This window comes from Hypanus sabinus, chromosome 30 (assembly GCF_030144855.1).
Source record: "Hypanus sabinus isolate sHypSab1 chromosome 30, sHypSab1.hap1, whole genome shotgun sequence".
In the NCBI taxonomy this organism is placed as follows: Eukaryota; Metazoa; Chordata; class Chondrichthyes; order Myliobatiformes; family Dasyatidae; genus Hypanus; species Hypanus sabinus.
This window is the reverse complement of record NC_082735.1, coordinates 26,199,786-26,213,793: the sequence shown is the minus strand read 5'-3', so window position 1 is coordinate 26,213,793 and position 14,008 is coordinate 26,199,786. Positions and strand designations below refer to the sequence as shown.

The window sequence follows — 14,008 nt, the reverse complement described above, 5'->3', positions numbered from 1 at the left end:
GCTTCAACATGAACCTGGTGACAGAAATCTAGAATTCCCTTCTGCAAGTGACAATTTACTCTAAATGATGCAAGAATACTTACTTTTAAGATTGAGACTAAGTGATTTTTTTTAACATGGATGGGGAGAAGATAAATAGCTGGGGTGTGGGCACATAACTTCAAGAGTCTAGATAAAGTTCAAAGAACATATACATTATACAATCTCGAGATTCGTCTCCTTATAGGCAGCCACAAAACAAAGAAACCCAATAGAACCTATTCCAGTCTCAAGATTATGAAATGCCCAATTCATAGATTACTTATAACTGAGTTCAGTAAGTGATTAAATGTTGAGAATATTCAAGTTTGAATTTTTTTAATATACTATCCATAGGTTCGACAATGTCAGTATTATAGTGTTCATTAGCATTATAGAAATAGATTGTTTTAAGCTACTTATCAAACCCCGCACAATTAAACACAGTCATTATTTCTCCACCAAGTTGGTGGATGAGCAATGCTGGAACTTTGACCCTTAACACCCATTTCACTCCATTGACTATCCATGATAATATTCTGCCCAAAAAGGAATCCTCGACTCCCAGTAGGTAGCTTTGCGGTCAGAACTGTATGGGAATCAGTTGCATTTCCAAATTGCCCTGTCAACCCGGAAATCCTCCCCACAAGCAGTGTGGAGCTGTAAAATCACTCATTTGGTTGAAATCAAGTTATTACTGTAATCAGTACATAGACTATTGTGCATTCACTCTATGTCATTAGCTTTTTGGGTACAGTATATGGATCTTTATCGCTGTTATCTTTGCTGTAGCTAAAGCAGTGTCTTTTACCTGGAAGTAGGCTGTGTTATCTTTCACATGTTGCTCCACACAGCAGCACAGCTGCCTGACCCACAGCCACTGTGTCTGAAGTGCTGCACTGTATGCCTTGAAAATGATAAAAAAATACAGCTTAATTAGAAATGGCATCTTTTAAAGCTCCGTATGTGAGTGTTTGATTTTAAAACAGCAGTCTGTATTATTTGATAAAATACTAGCCAATGGATACGTCTTCATCATAGGCATCAATTCACTCTCCCGATAGGATGCAATATCACATTCTCAAGCCACCACAAAACAATCCACAACTATATTTTGGAACATTGTCATTCCTAAAGAGGAGCTCACGGAATTTAGCAAGTTCTTACAAAGATAAAAAGCTGAGGAATCAATTTGTCTATTTCCTCTTTCTCTGCCTCCTATACCCAAATCATCTCCGCCCGATCTTTTTTTTTGCACTACTTAATTTTTTTAAGATACATTTCTTATTGTAATTTATAGGTTTTTTAAAACTTGGGTACTGCAATATAGTGTTGCTGCAAGATAACATATTTTACAACATATGCAAGTGATATTAAACCTGGTTTTGATCTTTCCAAAGATAACCGTTAAGTAACTTGCCTATAGTTTTGAGCTTTCCATCTCCACATTCTAGAATACATCCTCAAAACCTGAATTAGATTTTGAATAAATGATCATGAGACAATTTACTAACCACGGATTATTATGGGATCAATACTGGAAGGAAGAATATTGGCCAGGAAGAAGACTATGCAATCTTGAAGATTTGAAGAATATTGAAGAGACAACTTTAGCATTGCCTTTCCACTAGTTTATTCATATTCATTATTGAAAATACATCTAAAGTACACCTATAATCATCCCTATTTTCGCAATGAACGATATCAGTTCTAAACCGGGGTTCCCGACCTTTTTATGCCATAGACCAATACCATTAAACAAGAAGTCCATGGACCCCAGGTTGGAAACCTTTGTTCTAAATCTTGAAAACACTATATTTATTTATAAGATGTCTCTCTGTTCCTACCCCCCAAATCACTTACAATGTTATTACATTAGCAAGGTTGACAAGACCAGGATCAATCATTTATTAATTAACATCATTCCCTGATAATTTACATGATGTTGCATTTCAGTAAGCAGAGTTAATCCTTCCAGAATTCCTGTCTGATATCCCGATAATGACTTTAGTAATTTGGACACTCAATGTGCAGCAGGTGAACACAAATCTGAGGCCCTGGACTTAATCATTACTCAGGAGATTGTGAAGGTAATGCTACAACTATTGTAAATTTTAAGTCTAAACTTGAGGCAGCACAATTACCCTGAAATTTAATTACATAATAAACTGAATAAGAGCAGAAGCAATAAGGCCAACTTCATTCAGCCATGAAATTAAAGATCAATAATCATTTATCAAACTTAACAAATCGGTTGGACAAACTACCTCAACCGTCTGCCGGGCTGGATGGTTCTCCAATGAGAGCTGTTCTCCTGTCTCCTGGTGGGATTTGATAACCATCTGTTTTTGCTCCAGTTCTTTCTTCAGTTCCTACAGAATATAGGGCAAGATTTATTTTTAACCAGCTTTCAGTCAATTGTTTCAATGGTCATATTAATTATCAAATTGAATAGGGACGGAATACAAACCACTCAGGAACAAAACTTTGCTGTGATTATCAATAGCAACCATTAGGATAATATCATGGAATATCAATGAATGTAAAGAACACGTTCAAATTAAACTTTCCACTAATTAACCAGACTGTAAATCTTTTCTAATATTAAAATTAACTTTGTCAGACCAAACCAATTTCCCCCACAAGGCGTGTGGTGGTTTTCAATAAGTCACTACTTCATTTCTGTGAAGATAGTCACTCTAATCACTAGAGATAGTTAACAGTTTTTTTCAACTCAGTGCTCTAATGGTCAGTTTCAATGAATAAGTAGAACAACTCATTTGGGAGTACTGAATCTGTTGGCTCTGTTTCAGTTTTTCACTTTTGTTTGGACATAGGTGCAAGTTAACTACCTAAGTACAGGTTTAAAAAAATCCATTTGTCTCCATATTTGAGACACAATTTCTTTTTAACCCGAATCATGTGTTATTTTCATCTAATAAGATCATAGTTCCTATCCCAGATCAAGTGAGAAAGAAATCCAAACCAGACTTGTGAACACCATTCTCTTACCTGCTATTAATAATTTACACAATAAAGGATCATCTATAAATTTGCTGAAGATACAACCATTGTTGGCAGAATCTCAGATGGTGACAAGAGGGCAATCAGGAGCAAAATATACCAGTTAGTTGTGTGGTGTCGCAGCAACAACCTTGCATTCAACTTCAGCAAGACCAAAGAGCTGATTATGGACTTCAGAAAGGGTAAGAGGAGGGAACATATACCAATGGCCAGTGAGGGATCAGAGGTAGACAGAGTGAGCAATTTCAAGTCCCTGGCTGTCAATATCTCTGAATACCTAAACTGGATGCAACATATTGATGCAGCTACAAAGAAGGCAAGACAGCAATTATATTTCATTAGGAGTTTGAGGAGATTTGGTTTGTCAACTAAAACACTTGAAAACTTCTACAAATGTACTGTGGAGAATAATCTGACTGGCTGCATCGCCGTCTGATATGGGGGGGGGGGTGGAATTACACAAGAAAGAGATAAGTTGCAGAAACTTGTAAAAATTAGTCAGCTCCATCATGGGCACTAGTATCCAAAACATCCTCAAGGAGTGGTGCCTGAGGAATGCAGCGTCCATCATTAAAGATCTCCACCACCCAGGACATGCCCTCTTCTCATTGCTACCATCAGGAAGGACGTACAGAAGCCTGAAGACACACACTGAGCAATTCAGGAATAGCTTCTTCCCGTCTGCCATCCGATTTTTAAATGGACATTGAACCCATGAATACTACCTCACTACTTTATTATTTGTTATTGCACTACTTATTTTAACTATTTAATAGACATATATACTTAATGTAATTCAGTTTTTTCTCTGTGTATTTATTTATCATGTATTTCATTGTACTGCTGCTGTAAAGCTAACAAATTTCACAATATATGCTGGTGATATTAAACCTGATTCTGATACACGTTGATTCAGCTGAAATCATCTTTCATCAGGTAATTGAAGGAATCCAAGACAAACAGTAATTTGTAAGGGTTGTAAAAAACTGTAAACATCTCAAGGATTATGCAATTCCAAATTTAATTGCAGCTAAATAGTCAGACCAATGACAGTACAGGCTTTGCAGCATAATTAAACAATTGCCGAAAACAATAAGGGTTGGAACTTTACTTAATTTCAGCATTAACTTGATGAATAAACCTCTGTCTTTAAGAGTTAGGCAAGTCAGTACTTGTGCGAATGCAAGTATTCCATTAATATGGCTCAAAGTGCTCTCCTTCCCCACAGCGTTACACCTTACCCCATCTACCCTTGTCAAGTCCAACAGAACCCACGTAACGCACAAGAGAAAATCTGCAGATGCTGGACATTCAAGCAACACACACAAAATGCTGGAGGAACTCAGCAAGCCAGGCAGCATCTATGGAAAAGATTACACAGTTGATGTTTCGGGCTGAGACCATTCATCATAACTGGAGAAAAAGATGAGAAAGAAGGTGGGGAAGGAAGGAAGAAATACAAGGTGGCAAGTGACAGGTGAAATCGGGGGGAGGGTGAAGTAAAGAGCTGGGAAGTTGGTGAAAGAGATAAAGGGTTGGAGAAGGAGGAATATGACAAAAGGCCATGGAAGAAAGGGAAGGGCAGGTAAAGAAATAAGGTGAGAGAGGAATGGGGAAAAGTGGTTGGGGGGGGGGGTGCACTACCAGAAGGTCAAGAAATTTACTTAATCCTGTTTAAAAAGAAACATCTCTCACAGGCATCTACATAGGTGATGGAAGTTGCACCATACTAATGGATTTGCAAGCTATGATGTTAACAATGGAAAAATATTGATGCAGGATAAGATCTTGTTCAATACAGCAGACATCCGTGCACCCCCATAGCCTCCTCTGCTCTCCAGCTGCCCAGCACATCAGTCTTCCACTTTGAATCTGTTTGCCCACTCTACCCTATATATATCTCCTGCCTTACTTTGAACACTTCTTACCCCTCTGGTTAAAGCAACAGCCTACAGTCCAGCCTATGTTCTCTATAAATCTTGGGAGAATCTTCATCTACCCAACAATGGCAGCTCATGGAGGAAAAAAAAGGTACTTTGCAGACAGGTCTGTAGGTCCTGGCACGCAATTTGTCAGCTGAAAGTGGGTTTCATTTTAAACAGAAAACTTACAATGAAATACTCCTTCTTGGAAGAGATATTTGTATTGTTGTCACTCCAGTCATAAGCCAATTCTTCCTCCTCCTTTTCATTTAGCCAAATGAGCTCTGTCGTCACTTTCAATACAAAACTGTGCAGACTTAGTAAGTGTCTCAAACGCAACCTTGATGTTTCCTGAGGAATAAAACACAGCATTAAAGATCGACCACGGACAGGGATCTGTGTTCAATACCATAGCAAAATACTATAACTTTACAAAGTAACTGACTTGTGATCATGGAAGCAATGGCTGTGCACTGGTTTACAGGGCTGTCCAGAGCTCCAGACACTCAGGTTCAATTGTGACTTTACACACGCACATTCACCATTGAAAGTGTGGATATACCATGGTTTCTCTGCTTTCCTCCTGGATGTGCTGGTCATTGTAAATCACCTCTGAATGGAGAGCATTCTGTCTTGTTGTATCACCCTCTGGTATGAAGGTCCTCCGCACAGGATTGTCAAAAAGCACAGAGGGCTGTCAACTCAGCCAGCTCAATCTTAGGCACTAAATGCTCCCTACCATTGAGAAAATTTTCACAAGGCATAGAAACATAGAAAATAGGTGCAGGAGTAGGCCATTCGGCCCTTCGAGCCTGCACCACCATTTAGTATGATCATGGCTGATCATCCAACTCAGAACCCCGTACCTGCTTTCTCTCCATACCCCCTGATCCCTTTAGCCACAAGGGCCATATCTAACTTCCTCTTAAATATAGCCAATGAACCCGCCTCAACTGTTTCCTGTGGCAGAGAATTCCACAGATTCACCACTCTCTGTGTGAAGAAGTTTTTCCTCATCTCGGTCCTAAAAGGCTTCCCCTTTATCCTTAAAACTGTGACCCCTCGTTCTGGACTTCCCCAACATCGGAAACAATCTTCCTGCATCTCGCCTGTCCAATCCCTTTAGAATTTTATATGTTTCAATAAGATCCACCCTCAATCTTCTAAATTCCAGTGAGTATAAGCCTAGTCGATCCAGTCTTTCTTCATATGAAAGTCCTGCCATCCTCAATGCCTCAAAAAGACTGCATACATCATCAAGGACCCGCACCACCAAGGGCATGACCTCTTCTCATTGCCACCTTCAGGGAAGAGGTACGGGAGCCTGAAGACATGCACTCAATGTTTTAGAAAAAGTTTCTTCCCCTGCACCATCAGATTTCTAAGTGGACAACGAACTGACTATTTTTGCTCTCTTTTTGAACTACCTATTTAATTTTTAATTTATAGTGTATTTTATGTATTGAAGAGTGCAGCTGCTGCAAAGCAACAAATTTCACTGCATATGTCAGTGATAATAAACTTGATTAGGATGCTGAAGAAGAATCAAGTGGGATTTGTTGGACATGTGAGAAAGTAGGTGCAGAGCTACAAGGAAACACGAGAGGAGACACAGAAATGATGGGATTGATCTGTCAGTACTTGGCATATACCGGATGGGATAAATAAACTCCTTCTGCATCTTAATAAACTGAAGTTGCATACCTCAAGCAATTATAAAATGTTCATGACAAAACTCAGCTACACTTATTCAAAGAATTAAAAGTGCAATTGAAAGTTCCTTTTCAACAATGCCTTTGAGAATGGAACTTATGCGTTCAAATATTTAAAAATAATGCTTCTGACTATTGATGCTCACATCTTTTTGGCTGGGGCAGAGTGACAATGACTTGACAGCCTTTGTTGGAGCACAAAGAGGTTCATTTTCATTTCTCCTCAGTGAGAGTGCAATTGCGCAAACAGGTAAAATTCATTATTTTTAAAACCATAACTATAAATAGATACTTTTGTGTAGAAACTGACTTTGACGTGCTGCAGAGTTTTAAGTAGAGCCTGGGACTAATAGAATTGCATTGTATAGTTTAAGGGACTCAAGGGTAGGTCTGCTTTGTTTCAATGAAGATGTGCCTCAGAACGATCAATACAGTTTTTTCACCAAAAGGTCATTCAACTAAAAAACGTTTACTTCTGCTGTGGTTTAATTTAGCTATTTTAAAATACAGGATTTGATTAGACAACCGAAAGTTTTCAATACTTATGCATTATATTTTATTAATTTTGGTGCCCATAATAGTGTGCATTATAAAGTTATAAATAAACAATTAAATGCTTCAGATTATTAACTTACCAGCAGCTTGAGGTATTGTACTTCCAGTTTACTTAATGTATCTGAATAACTAGTCTTGAAGTTTGAAGAGATTTGACCCTGTAACAAGCAAGTATATTGGTACGGATGAAAGATTTTAAGATTTCTGTAAAAATTATGTCAAGAACCAAATGTATTTTCGCCACATTAAAGCAGATGTGGAATTGATGTTGTTTAATTTAAACTGCAGTACTCCCCATTGAACAGCACAGTAGGAGAACCATCACCTGCTGGGATCCTAAGAAGGTCATCAGTACCAAGGAAATGGAAAAAATAATGGAATCTTGAATGTGGTGCCTACTTTTTTAAATGAATTTACAACATAAGCTAAATCTCTAGTAGTTTTATAAAGCTCAGATGCCACCAAAAGGAATAAAGAGCCATATAACTATAGTGTCTTTTTCTTTTCCTGACGGCAGAGGAGGAGGAGGAGGAAATCCCTCAGGATTGTACTGTGGTGATGAAATGGCATATGTTTCCAAGTCAGGAAGGTATGCAATTTGAAGGGGAATGTGTCAGACGATGTTCCCAAGTACTTCATGTCCTTGCCCTTCTTTGTGGTAGCGATAGAGGGTCTGAGAAGCTTTGTTGGTGTAGCCCAGTGTTGGTAACTGCAGTGTACTTTTGTAGATGCTAGTCACTGTACCACGGTGCAAAAGTGGTGGTTGCATTGAATGCTAAGGATAACAGACGCTCTCCCTAATCAACTCAGCTGCTTTGATCTTCAGGGGTCCACGGACCCCTTGCTTAACAGTATCGGTCCATGACATAAAAAAAGGTTGGGAACCCCTGCCCTAGTTGGTGTTGAACTTCTTCGGTGTCATTTTCACCCAGAAAAGCAGAAGCTTTTTCTTACACCTTGTATATGCAGGAAAGGCTTGGGGATGTCAGAAAGTGAGTCATGCTGCAACACGCTCTTGCAGTCAAGGTAGGTCTCGAGTTTCTGGTTAATGGCAGCTCTGAATGTGTTGATAGTGGGGTTCAGTGATTGTAATGCCATTCAAGATCAAGAGCAAGAGGTTAGACTCATTTGGGAGCTTTTGTGGCATGAATATTACAGACTATTTATCCACCCATTAAAATAAGGCAAGACAACTGGCGCGATTCTGGGAGGCAACTTCAGACTTAAGTCTTAAACGTCTGAGGATCCCGAATGAAACAAAACAGGACATTCAAGATGCCAAAATTAGGATGAAGGCGATTGTGGAGGAGGAGATTACAGCGGTAGGAAGTCCATTACAGTTAGGTTTAGGGATTTAATAACAAGAATGTGAAACATTTCTTAATCAGGAGTCAGTCCACATGCACAGGTGCAGGACTAAAGAATTAAAGTGTTTTGAGACAGTTTAGGACAAGTATAGCATAATGCTGGAATTCAACAAGGGCAAAAAAAATCTCCAACAGCCTGTAAACACATTAAACCATATTAATAGCAATGGCCAGGATTTTTTTTTTGGAGGAAAAGGTGTGATGTTTCAAGCAGTAGTGTTACTCTACAGTGAGTAATATGGTTCAGAGTTAGTAAACTTAAACAGCTGGAGAATTTTAGCAACAGCTAGAATTAAGATTTGAATTAATTACGTGATTGTAAGAAGCACCGTTCCCAAAATAGTGATGCATAATAGAGAAAGACTTACTTCATAAATTTTAGCTTCTTTTAGGCTAGAATCCAGTTCTTCCACAGCAGCATGGATAGTCCTGTGTGCTTCAAGGTGCTTTTCCACACTAGGCAAGTCAGTGCCCCACTCAGCTCGATCAAGTCTTACCTGCAGAAGCAAACCATGCATCATTAAGTCTATACCATTCCAGCGCTGGAACTGCTTTTATGCTGATCCCATGTTAGGACTAACTCCCGTGTGTTAGAAATTTGCTTAGTCAACACCGACTCCAAATAAAAGTTTGGTGAAAGCGAGTCTGTGTGCTGGCTTTACTGAGTCTGCCGGTATTGCTTTGGTGTATCCAACACTCGTAAGAGACCAAGAAGGAAGGTTGGCAGAAAGATGCTACTGAATCTAATATAATGTGTCCATCAAACAGGAGTCTTTCTTAATTGGAGGGGTAGCATGAAAATAATGAAGATAACCTATACCATTAGAAAAATGTCCATTGGTTGACATATATGCACACTAACAGGAAATGTATTCCAAAAGACATAACTGAAAAAGTACTGTTCAACTTACAATGACCCCTAAACTTTCATGCGTCTAATAAATAGGATGGTGTTTGTGCACAGGGGCAGCGCACTCAAAAACACGCTGGAAAGTTTTTAGTGATATTTTGTGAAATTTGAGCATATATTTTTGCAATATGAACAACTTGATAGAACAGTGATTGATCACACCAGCCAAAGGAATGCCCAAAGGACCCGTTCAAAATTTAGTAACAACTTCCAGAAACAGAGTCATGAATGGGAAACAAAACCTGAATACTTTTCATATTGAGTTTTAATTTTTAATGAGCAGCCTGCACTGTATTTCCTTCAGATCTTGGTATACCATCAAAACTCCTTATGTATAAATACAAATCTAATTTTAATGGAGATTTGTAAATGTCTCCTTTCAAGAAAATGAAAAGGTACAATACCATGCAAAGGTCTTAGGAACATATATATAGTTAGGGAGTCTAAGACTGCTACACAGAACTGTATTTGTCAATGTGGAGCAAAGAATGAGTTTGCAAATCTGGCAGGAGCAAAAGATGTTGGGAATGGTGTGTTGCGGGAGAGGTGTGGGACATGTGGCAGAGAAGGAGTGTCGGAGCTGTGGTGGGGGGAGGTGGTGTGGGTGCAGACACACCCAGTCCTGAGACACCAGGCAAGGTCATTTGATTCCAAACAATTAGATTATTGATTATTATAGAATGTCTCTCTGGTGTTTCCTGTGCCCTCCTCTCTCCTTTCCCTTTCTCCCAACCATGATCCCCCTCTCCCTGCCCCCTTCCCCTCTCAGTCCACAATAGGAACGCAAATCTGAATCAGGTTTATCATCAATCACGTATGTCATGCAACTTGTTTCTTTTGCAGCAGCAGTACAGCGTAATATATAAAATTACTATAATACTGTGCAAAAGTCTTAGGCACCCTAGCTATATTTACTATTTACATGCCTAAGACTATTGCACAGTACTGTTTGAATATTCTGGAATAGCACTGGGCCATGACCATAGCACAGAAAGGGTTAATAGGTGGACGAGATGATGTAGGAATAATCCAAAATAGAGCTTTCTAAAAAATTTGTTAGGTTCTTCATAATCAGTTTCTAACTACAAATTATGATAAATTTCTACTTGAAGGTGTAGTATTTAGCACACATTTGTTTAAATGTAAGTACGTTCAGTACCTGTACTTCCTCCACCCAGGCCAAAAGCTCATAGACAAATCGCAGGCTTCCTTCATCTTGTGTTGAAGAGACTGCAATCAATTCCGACCTTGTCATGGGTTTTTTAAATCCTGTGAGGGAGGTGATGTGCAAATTGCTGGAACCCACATCAGTTGTTAAGTCGGTGGCAGTCAGGTTCAAAGGCTGTAAGTGGTCTGTAGAAGAGATAAAATGTCCTTTTCTATACAAGTTGGTGCACTCCAGCCTCAACGTCACCAGTTCATCCTGCAGTTTAATGATTCTGTAAAAAAGATATATAACATGCAGGAGAGTTCAAGACTTTATGAAAGAGAATACACAACTTCATACTGGCACATACAATTCAACAAGTGCATTGTTGGAACTGAGCACCTTCAGGCTGATGAGAAGAAAATTAAGGATGTATAATGTTTTGAGAAAAAGTTATTCACTTATCAGTCTTAAAAGGACATCCCATTTCCCTGAGACTAAACCCCAACTTCTTCTCAAATCCTTTCAGTATCTTGTATATCTCATCTGGATCATCTCAAATCTTAAATAATGGGAGGGGAATTTTATTGAGCTGCTTTGAATAGAATAACTTTCTCCACACACAAATCAATACTGTTTTGCTAATACATCCTCCCTCTGTTTCTGAGACCAATTTTTTATTCTTTTAAAAATGAGTTTTATTCATTGAAACGTACGGTGGATTCCAGCTAATTGGCTCATCGTTTAATCAGGCAGCCGCTTATTTGAGACAACTTTTAAAGAACAAACAGTTATTGAGAAAATAGCCGGAATTCTCTGTTTATTTTGGACACTATGCTGCTTAACCGAGACAGGAGACTGTTACTGAGCAGTTTCTCACTGTCATCAGTCACGTGCAAGTCATCTGGCCATTAGACACTACACTGCGCCTACAGCAAATATTTTTTTAAATAGCATCAGATAAATGTGTTTGTGTTTAAAAAGCAGTGGTTTTTTGTCACTGATAGTTGGTTAGAAATTAGCAGTAAGACAATTCAGAACTATTTTGCTCATGGTTCAAGCATTCAGGCTTGGAGATACCAGAAACAGCTGGGAGTGAAAATTAAGTGATTTCACTACTTCACCAAGTTAGGAACTATGAAGAAGTTAAGAAAGGGTACAGAGGAGATTTACCAGGACGCTGCCTGGTTTAGAGAGTATGGATTATGATCAGAGATTAAGGGAGCTAGGGCTTTACTCTTTGGAGAAAAGGAGGATGAGAGAAGACATGATAGAGGTATACAAGATATTAAGAGGAATAGACAGAGTGGACAACCAGCACCTCTTCCCCAGGGCACCACTGCTCAGTACAAGAGGACATGGCTTTAAGGTAAGGGGAGGGATGTTGAAGGGGGATATTAGTGGGAGGTTTTTCACTCAGAGAGTGGTTGGTGTGTGGAATGCACTGCCTGAGTCAGTGGTGGAGGCAGATACACTAATGAAGTTTAAGAGACTACTAGACAGGTATATGGAGGAATTTAAGGTGGGGGGTTATATGGGAGGCAGGGTTTGAGGGTCGGCACAACACTGTGGGCCGAAGGGCCTGTAATGTGCTGTACTATCCTATGTTCTAAGAACCATTTCTGGTAAGATGGTGGCGTGCTCAGATCCAGCAGCTTCTACAGGACCAACCAAAGATTTTTATATGTATTTGTTAGAATTGTAAAATCCTGCTCGACATTAGGAACTTGCGAGTCCTGCAAGGTCTGCCCCATCAGCAAGTTGCTTTGTTGGTGGAGAAACTGAAGGAGCCAGACTTGGTGCAGATTGTGCTGCTGCCTGCGTCTGAGAGGCATCAGTGTGCGAAGGTGGTGTGCAGTCTAGCAACAGTGTCTCAGTTGCTTTTCTTGTGATTGCAAGACCCTGTTGGACACTGGCAATGCTGAATGCTGCAAGTTCGGTTCACTGTTTTATCGGCGAACAGCGGGGAGCTGTGTAGCCTCGCGTGCAGCGAGGATTAGTCCTGAAATGGTGGTGTCGCCTATTTACAGCTGTTGAGGAGAGAGGCATCTGAGGCAGTACGCTTACCAGAGGTGGTGTGGCCCATGCTGGAGTTGATGCTGCCCTCCAGTGGTCACTTGGCAGAAGACAAGATATATTGGATAAAATTGGACAGGTATACGGACAGGAATGGAATGGAGGGTTATGGGCTGAGTGCAGGTCGGTGGGACTAGGTGAGAGTAAGCGTTCAGCACAGACTAGAAGGGCTGAGATGGCCTGTTTCCGTGCTGTAATTGTTATATGTTTATATTGCATTCGACTGCAGACTGCTGCAAAATTTACGGACTTGGGGACGAGCTATTTTTTTTGTGCGACTGTATTTTATTGCTGTTTTATATGTGCTATGTGTGACTTGTGCTGTGTATGACTCTTGGTGCTGTGTTTTGCACCTTGGCCCGGAGTAACGCTGCTTCATTTGGTTGTATTTATGGGTATTCACGTAAGGTTGAATGACAAAGTTAAACTTAAACTTGAATCGACAATCATCTTGAATGTTACGATGAAAATGAAGGTTTGGAAGATGCAATCATTGAAAGCTTTGTTCGAAGGTAGACCATTATCTGCACTTGATGTCTGTGTTTAATTTGTTCACTTACAGTCAACCAAAAGAACACAGCAGCGTGTTGGTTGCCCGTTGATTCTGACAATGACGGCGGAACCTGTGCAGGAGTGTTTTTAAAGTGGAGCAGCCATTGCACAGGTACAGCTCCACTCTCCCGATCTAGGAATTCTGGGTCCAGTGGTATGAGTGGTCATCGTAAACTGATACCTTCCTTGGTTGCAATAGATAACCGCGACCTCTTATGTGCCTTTACATGCCCTTCGTTTTCCACAAAGTGCTGCAGAACCACCTTCTTGGCCTTTGGATCTCACAGCTGATCTCATTCGCTGGAGCTGACTTCAGGTGCTAGGACAGGCAATGTCCCTATTTCACTGGAGTATGAGGCTTGCCAGTTGCACTCACTTGGTTTACCTCGCCTCTCAAAGCAGTGCACCAGGGCGTAGCCACTGTCACATGCAAGCAGCCACTTGGAGCCACAGGTGAGACAAAGCTGGGTGGCAGTGTGAAATGTCAGGAAGATGTTATGAGAATGCAGGGTGACTTGGACAGGTTGGGTGAGTGGGCAGATGTACAGCAGATGCAGTTTAATGTAGATAAATGTGAGGTTATCCACTTTGGTGGCAACAACAGGAAGGCAGATTACTATCCAAATGGAGTCAAGTTAGGAGAAGGGGAAGTACAATGAGATCTAGGTGTTCTTGTACATCAGTCAATGAAAGCAAGCATGCAGGTACAGCAGGCAGTGAAGAAA

At 40.1% G+C, this 14,008-nt stretch overlaps 1 protein-coding gene across 1 annotated transcript in view; it reads right to left on the bottom strand.

The window, feature by feature from the left end:
* The window catches only part of LOC132383464 (microtubule-actin cross-linking factor 1-like), a 509,885-nt gene that overhangs the window by 236,229 nt on the left and 259,648 nt on the right, over positions 1 to 14,008 (bottom strand). Inside the window, exons 15-20 of the mRNA XM_059954443.1 lie at positions 10,668 to 10,947; positions 8,967 to 9,095; positions 7,312 to 7,389; positions 5,154 to 5,315; positions 2,286 to 2,390; positions 830 to 925 (exon numbers count right to left, since the gene is read on the bottom strand). Of these exons, the coding sequence (XP_059810426.1) occupies positions 830 to 925; positions 2,286 to 2,390; positions 5,154 to 5,315; positions 7,312 to 7,389; positions 8,967 to 9,095; positions 10,668 to 10,947 (850 nt within the window). The remainder of the gene's footprint in view (positions 1 to 829; positions 926 to 2,285; positions 2,391 to 5,153; positions 5,316 to 7,311; positions 7,390 to 8,966; positions 9,096 to 10,667; positions 10,948 to 14,008) is intronic.